Below are 7000 nucleotides of genomic sequence, written 5' to 3' on the forward strand. Positions count from 1 at the left end.
GTAGTGATAGATTTGTTGTTTCCTTTATGATAGAGAGAGGGAGCGAGGGGTGAAAACAGAGAGATATTTTCTTTCTTTCTTTTTTTAAAATTTATTTTATTTATTTATTATTTCTTTATTTATTTTCATTTGACCAGAGAGAGAGAGAGAAAGAGAAGGAAAGTGAGCCGCCAGGTCCAGAACTCGAACCGTGGTCGACCATGTGGGAGTCCAGTGCCCTTAACCACCTCGCCACCTGCTGGCCCCAGAGAGGTACTTCCAAAATGCTTTTGCTGTGTAGCAACCCTCCTGCCCTGCTCCCGGTTAGCAGGATCACAGAGCAGGGGGCTGTGCCTAGTGCCCTCAAGCTGGTTGGGATCCTGGGCTTCCCACACAGCTTCCAGCCTCCTAAGTGGTGACGCTGCACAGCACAGCAACCGAGCTCCTGTTTTTATTATTTTTGTTTTCTTTAGTTTTGCCATAGGGTACATATGCTTGTCAGAGAGGACAGAGAGAGAGAGAGAGAGAGAGGGAATGTGAGAAAGCACCCCTCCAAAGGAGACAGCCATGCCCCAGTCCCTTCTCCTCCATTGTCCTCTTGGAATTTTGGACTTGCACGCACACACACGCCCAGCAACATTTTCAAGTCGCCAGCTCTAGGACTTGAACCCACCTACTGGAGGTGCTCTCTTTCTCTCTCATGGGAGAAACAGGGACCAGCTGTTGGCATAATGGCTATGTGGCTGGACTCCCATGTAGTCGACTGTGGTTCAAGACCTGGACCCGGTAGCTTAAACTCACACCAGGTACGTGTGCGTGCGTGCTCAAAATTCCGAGAGGACAGAGGAGAAGGGATTGTGGCATGGCCAGCCCCTCTAGGGGGTGATTTCTTGCTTTCTGTTTCTCTCTCTCCAGTGAGCGCATGCACCTATAGCAAAACCCTCTCTACAAAAAAAAAAAAAGACACATTGCTGACCTTTATAAATATTAAAAAGATAAATAAGGACTTTTTTTTGGGGGGGGGAGCAGATGGTGTAGTGGCTACGTCACTGGACTCTCATATGGCCAACTGTGGTTTGAATCCCAGAACCAGTGGCTTGAAAATCACGCTGGGCGTGCATGCCTAAGATCCCAGGAGGAGAATGGAGAAGGGATTGTGGTATGGCCAACCCTTCTGGGGGGTGACTTCTCACTTTCCCTCTCTCTGTCTCTCAGCTGCCATGGCAGGTAAGTGGCTTGGATCCTACACCGTCAATTTCCAGACCCATTGACTTGGAGAACACACCAGGTCCGTGTGCTTTCATGCCCAAAATCCCAAGAGGAGAATGGAGGCGAAGGGTCTGCATCATGCCATGCCCCCAGGGATGCTGTCTCATTTTCTCCATCGCTCTCTGTCTCTCTATAGTGAGAGCATGTGCCCCACAGCAAAAATAAGATTTTGTAAACACCTACAGGCTAATAAATTGGCATTCGCTCGACAAATTCCTTGGAGAGAAATAACTCAAATGAACCCAAGAGGAAGTAAAAATTTGCTAGTCTAAAAGCTATTCAAGAAATAGAATACTTTTATTTATTTCTTTTTTTAATTTATTATTTTTAAAAATTTTGGGGGGAGATTTTTGCTATAGGGTACATGTTCTTGCCAGAAAGACAGAAAGCGAGAAATCACCCTTCTGGGGTGGTGGCCACACTGCAAACCTGTCTCCTCCATCCTCCTCTTGAGATCTTCACGTGCACCCAGCCTGAGTTTTAAGTCCTGGCCTGAGTCTGGGATTCAAACTGCAGCCGACTACATGGAAATCCAGCGCTGTAACCATTATACCATGTGCTGGTCTACAGAATACATTATTTAAAACCTTCACACACACACACACACACACACACACACACACACTCATAACTTAGGCTTCACAGTTGAACCAACAAATTCTTCTGAACAATTGTTTTAAAGCTCTTTCTAGCAAGCATAAGAAAGAATACTTCTCAGCTCTCTCCGCGAGGCCAGCAGAACCTTCATATCCAAACCTAACAAGGGCGTTGCATATGTGAGGATCATAGGTTCGGTTCTGCAGTCGGCCTGCATGTGCCGGGCACGTGTGCCCAGGGTCCTGGCTGCAAATGCTGCTGGGGGATTGTGGTGCAAGACTCTATTGAAGGTGCTTTTCTCTCTCATGAAAGAAATGTGGGGGGACCAGCAGTTAGCGTAATGGCTATGTCACTGGACTCCCATGTAGTCAACCACGGTTCGCGTCCCGGACCCGGTGGCTTAAACTCGTGCTGGGCACGTGTGCGTGCATGCCCAAGATCCCAAGAGGAGAATGGAGGAGAAGGGATTGTGGCATGGCCATCCCCCCTGGGGGGTGATTTCTCATTTTCTGTCTCCGTCTCTCTCTGTCTGGTGAGCACGCACACCCTATAGCAAAAACCTCTCCAAAAAAAAAAAAAAAGAAAGAAAGAAAGAAAGAAATGTAGGGTGTGTGTACTCACCAGAGAGAGAAAGAGAGAGAGAGAGAAAGAGAGAGAGAAAGTGTGGAAGCACACCACCCTCAGGATGAGGGGATGGCCATGCCACAATCCCTTCTCTTCCATTCTCCTCTTGGAATTTCAGGCATGTGTGCGCATGCACCTGGAGTGTTTCCAAGCTGCCGGATCTGGGAGGCAAATCACCCCTTTGGCCCTTGTGGGATCCAGCCACTTTAATCACCAGGCAGGCCACGGCTGACCCCTGAATAAATTTTTAAAAGAAAAAAAGAAAGAGGGTCAGTCGATGGCATGGTGGTTAAGGGGCTAGATTCCACATGGCCGACTTCCAGTTTGAGTCCTAATCTTTTCAGCTTGAAAAACATGCCTGTCACATGTGTGTGCGTGCCCAAAATCCTGAGAGGAGAATGGAGGAGAATGGATTGCGGTGTGGCCATCCCCCCGGAGGTGATTTCTCACTTTCACTCCCTACCCTCACAAATATCCTATTCTAAAAAACAAAGAGAGAAAGAAAGAAAGAAAGAAAGAAAGAAAGAAAGAAAGAAAGAAAAAAGAAAGAAAGAAAGAAAGAAAGAAAGAGAGAGAGAGAGAGAAAGAAAGAAAGAAAGGAAGGAAGAGAACGAAAGAAAGAAAGGAAAAGAAAAGAAAGGAAGAAATAAAGAAAGAAGAAAGAGGAAGAAATTACAGATTAATATTCTCCATGAATATGGAGACAGGTGGCCTGGTTGTTGGGGTGTTGGACTCCCACGTGATCCACCGTGGTTCAAGTCCCGAACCTGGAGGCTTACTTTCTCACTTTCCTTCTCTCTATCTCTCTGGTCAGATGAAATAATAATAATAATGACTACGATTAGGTAAAATAATTATTAAAAAAAAAATTCTAAACAAAATTTTGTATTGCCAGAGATTGCGTGTCCCCTCCAGAAACAGAGACAGAGAAAAAGGGAGACAGCACTTCTCAAATGACCCACGGTCACACTGCAATCCCTTCTCTTCCATTTCTCTGTTCTGTAGGGACCTGGAGTCCACGTGCACACACACTCACACACTCACACACGCACACACACACACGCACACACGCATACACGACTGTGTGTTTCTCAAGCCACAGGGAGCCGGGATTCTAACTGCGGTCAGCTGCGTGGGATCTGGCTCCCTTAACCATTAGGCTCCAGGGCCGGCCCTCCTTGGACTTGTTGAAGACCCCCTCAAGGACACGCACACGTGCACGTGTGTACTGAGTCTCCAGGCGCCCAGGCTCTTTCCTCCTGAGTTCCTGAGAGGAGACACGGTCATTTCCTGGGGAGCTGGCCTGCAGTGATGGTCACGGGTCCAGGTGGAGTGGTGAGGGGAGGGGACCCACACCCTAACCCTGACCTTAAACCCTACCCCAGGTCCTGAGACCTCCACCCACATTCAGGTCGAGTCCCTGTAAAGGTTATTAGTCAGCCTGACTGTCATCTAGGGGGTCCTCCCATGCCGAGAGAGCCCCATGTGTCCATCCCTGTCCTCATAGCCCGGCCCCCCGACACCGGACAGAACCCCGCTCTGGGGCAATCAGCCGCCAGCCCCACCCCTGCTCCCCAAGTGCCAGCCTGGACTCCGTCTCCCCAAGGTTGCTGTCAGGGTGCCAGAGGACCAGCACTCTGGGCACCTACCAGCCTCCTCTACAAGTGCCCCCTCAGCTGCGGTAAAGCCCTGGCCTTCGCTGGCAGAGCCTGGGATCTGGGCGGGCATTTACTGGAGGTGGGGGTAGGGGGTCCAATGTGGAGGATGGGGGGTCCTGGGAAAACCCCTCCCTTCCACAGCCCTGCCAGAGCAGCAGCAGTTCCCTGGGAGTCTGCAGAGCTGGGGGCCAGTCCCAGCGGAGCCTGCTCGCTCAGGGTCCCCTCACGTGGGTCCCTCTCTCATAGACCTAATTTCCTCCTAAGTCAATGGACCCGTGAATCATCCTGCAGAAGATCCGGCTGGAGGCGCTTCCAGGCAGCCACGGCACAAAGCCCAAGGGACACCGGGAACCCTGAAGCTCAGTCTTCTTGGAAGGCGAGCACTGACTCAGGACCCCGAGCTGCCATTTGCACACCAGGCTAAGCCACTGGGACATCCTGCTGGGGGGGTGACAGGCCTGCCGTGGCTGCGTTCCCACTGACCGCCTGTCTGCTAGGCATCGTGCCGGACCCATGTGCACACAAACATCAGCCACCCTTCCTGGGGGCCCCCAGCTTAGCCAGCACCCTGTGACCCCTGTTCTGCGGTAGCAGCTGGTGAGGGTGGGAAATCGGGGGCAGGAGGGGCAGCTCCCTCCCACTCCTGGCTTCTTAAAACAAGAACAGGAAGTAGAGAGAGTTGTTTGACAAAACACTGGGGAGAAACCGCATCCGCTCCGCAGGGGAGTCCGAGGAGGTGGAGGAAGCAGGCTGCGAGCAGATACCCCAACCCCTGACGCTCACACACAGCAGCGCACACCACAGAGACCTCAGACAGAGGCTCAGGGAGACACAGCAGCCCCCGCTCCTGGGGAGCACAGGCTCACCCACGGTCTCTGGGACCCGTGGCCCCCCCAGCCTCACTCGCATCTTTGCATTTGCGTTTTTAATGGGTGCCCCGTCTCTGCGTGTCCTCCAGAGCAGAGCAGGAAGCTGTCCGGGGAGGCAGGTGGGTGGTCTCTCTCTTTTGCATCCCCTGGGACCTCCCTGGGAACACCAGGCAGTCATCTGTCCCCACTTGTTTCAGAGCTGCCATTCGTGCCCAGTGCCCCGAGGGAGGGGACAGAAAGGCCTGGGAGCCCAGAGAGTAGGCGGATGAAAAGAGGTCGGAATGAATGAAAAGGTGAAAAAGGGGCCGGCGCGGGAGCATAGTGGTTAAGGCGCTGGACTCCCACATGGCCAACTGCAGTTCAAGTCCTGGACCTGGTGGCTTGAAACTCATGCCAGGTGTGTGTGTGTGCATGCCCAAAATTCCTAGAGGAGAATGGAAGAGAAGGGATTGTGGTGTGGCCATCCCTCAGGGGTGATTTCTCTTTCTCTCTCTCTCTCTCTCCAGTGAATGCATATGCCCGATTGCAAAAATCTCCCTAAAAAAAAAAAGAAAAAAAGAAAAGCAAATGAATGTACGAATGAACAGAGGGAGAAAGCATGCTGGAAAGATCGGGGTGCAAGGTGCACTGCCCCACCACATCGCGGGCCGCCCCTTTGCTTCAGGGCTGACCCCTCAGTGCACAAAACGTGTGGATCCCACACGATCTGGAAGGCAGCTGTTCTGGGCAGCAGACCCTGGCCGGCGGGAGGGAATGCTTCCCCAGAGCATCTCCCTCTGCAGGCCCAGCAGGCGCCAGGGGCCAGGAGGGGTGTCCCACCATCTGGCTACGGGCAGCAGCGGCTTCCTTTGGGCTGGGCTTCCTGGAAGAGGCTCAGGAAATGCCAGCTGTGGCCCCTCTTCAGCAGCACCCTTTCCCTGGCCCGCCACACATCATATGGTCCAAGCTGGCCCAAGCCAGGAAGCGTGGGAGGACGTGACACCAGCAGAGTCTCCCCGGTCTGAGAGACACAGAGACAAGGCCCCAGCCCCGGGCAGCACCCACACATGAACGCTGAACTCCTTTGCCCACGCCCCCCTCCACATGAGAAGACCCCAGCTTTAGGGAACTGCCATAGCCTCAGGGACAGGGCCTGCACCCACCAGACCAGTGGCACCACGGCAGGACCCTCCTTGGGTCCATTTCCCGCCTGAGCCCTGGAGCCAGGGGAGGACTCACACGCCACCTTGGCCAACACTGTCACTGCCCCTCAGCGCCGTCTGCTGCAGGTCCCTGTCTGCCCATGGGCGCTCCTACCACCTGGTCCATGCAAAGGCCCTGGGGCTGCCTCTTCGCACCCAGGCCTGGCCAGCACTGGAGCCCAAACCCATGGGTCAGTGCTCACGCACATACGTGTGCCTCCCCACACCCTGACCACCGGCCACGGCGTCCCCAGGAGGAACCAGCCGCCAAGGGCCACCTGGCGTCCACACACCCCACACTCACCGGCCGATGTCCGAGCAGACCTTGGAGTCGGCAGCGACCGCGGCGTGGGCAAAGGCCTTGGGGCCGCAGGGGGCGTGGCGGCGTGACAGGACCACAGCAGGCACGATGATGGCCAGCACCAGGCCCAGCCCCAGCAGGACCAGGATGACAGCGACCCCGCGGCCCCGGGCCATGGCTCTGCAGCTCAAGGAGAGAGAAGAGACAGGCGGACAGACAGGCCAGAACAGCAGATGAATGGACCAGAAGCGCAGACGGACTCACAGAACACTGGACAGATGGACAGACAGAGGGGGCCAGAGACAGACGAGCAGATGGAGGGACAGACAGGCTGACACACGGGACGCAGGCAGACGGTCAGATGGACGCTGGACCGAGATGGCCTCACGGTGAGTAGACAGACAGGTTTGCAGACCAACGGCGGGCAGCGGCATGGGCGGGCGGGGGACAGCGGCGACCCTGCTGCCCTCCTCCGACACTACCGCTGCCACTGCCCCCGCCGAGAAGACAGAACCGGCGGGG

At 54.3% G+C, this 7000-nt stretch overlaps 1 protein-coding gene across 1 annotated transcript in view; it reads right to left on the reverse strand.

The window, feature by feature from the left end:
- The window catches only part of GGT5 (gamma-glutamyltransferase 5), a 25561-nt gene extending 18580 nt beyond the window's left edge, over positions 1-6981 (reverse strand). The window contains 1 exon segment of the mRNA XM_006157162.2: positions 6482-6981. Within this exon segment, the coding sequence (XP_006157224.1) occupies positions 6482-6654 (173 nt within the window). The 5' untranslated portion in view covers positions 6655-6981.
- Between the last annotated feature and the right edge of the window lie 19 nt (positions 6982-7000).

The sequence above is a fragment of the Tupaia chinensis genome, unplaced genomic scaffold (genome assembly GCF_000334495.1).
Source record: "Tupaia chinensis unplaced genomic scaffold, TupChi_1.0 Scaffold000531_1, whole genome shotgun sequence".
NCBI lineage: Eukaryota > Metazoa > Chordata > Mammalia > Scandentia > Tupaiidae > Tupaia > Tupaia belangeri.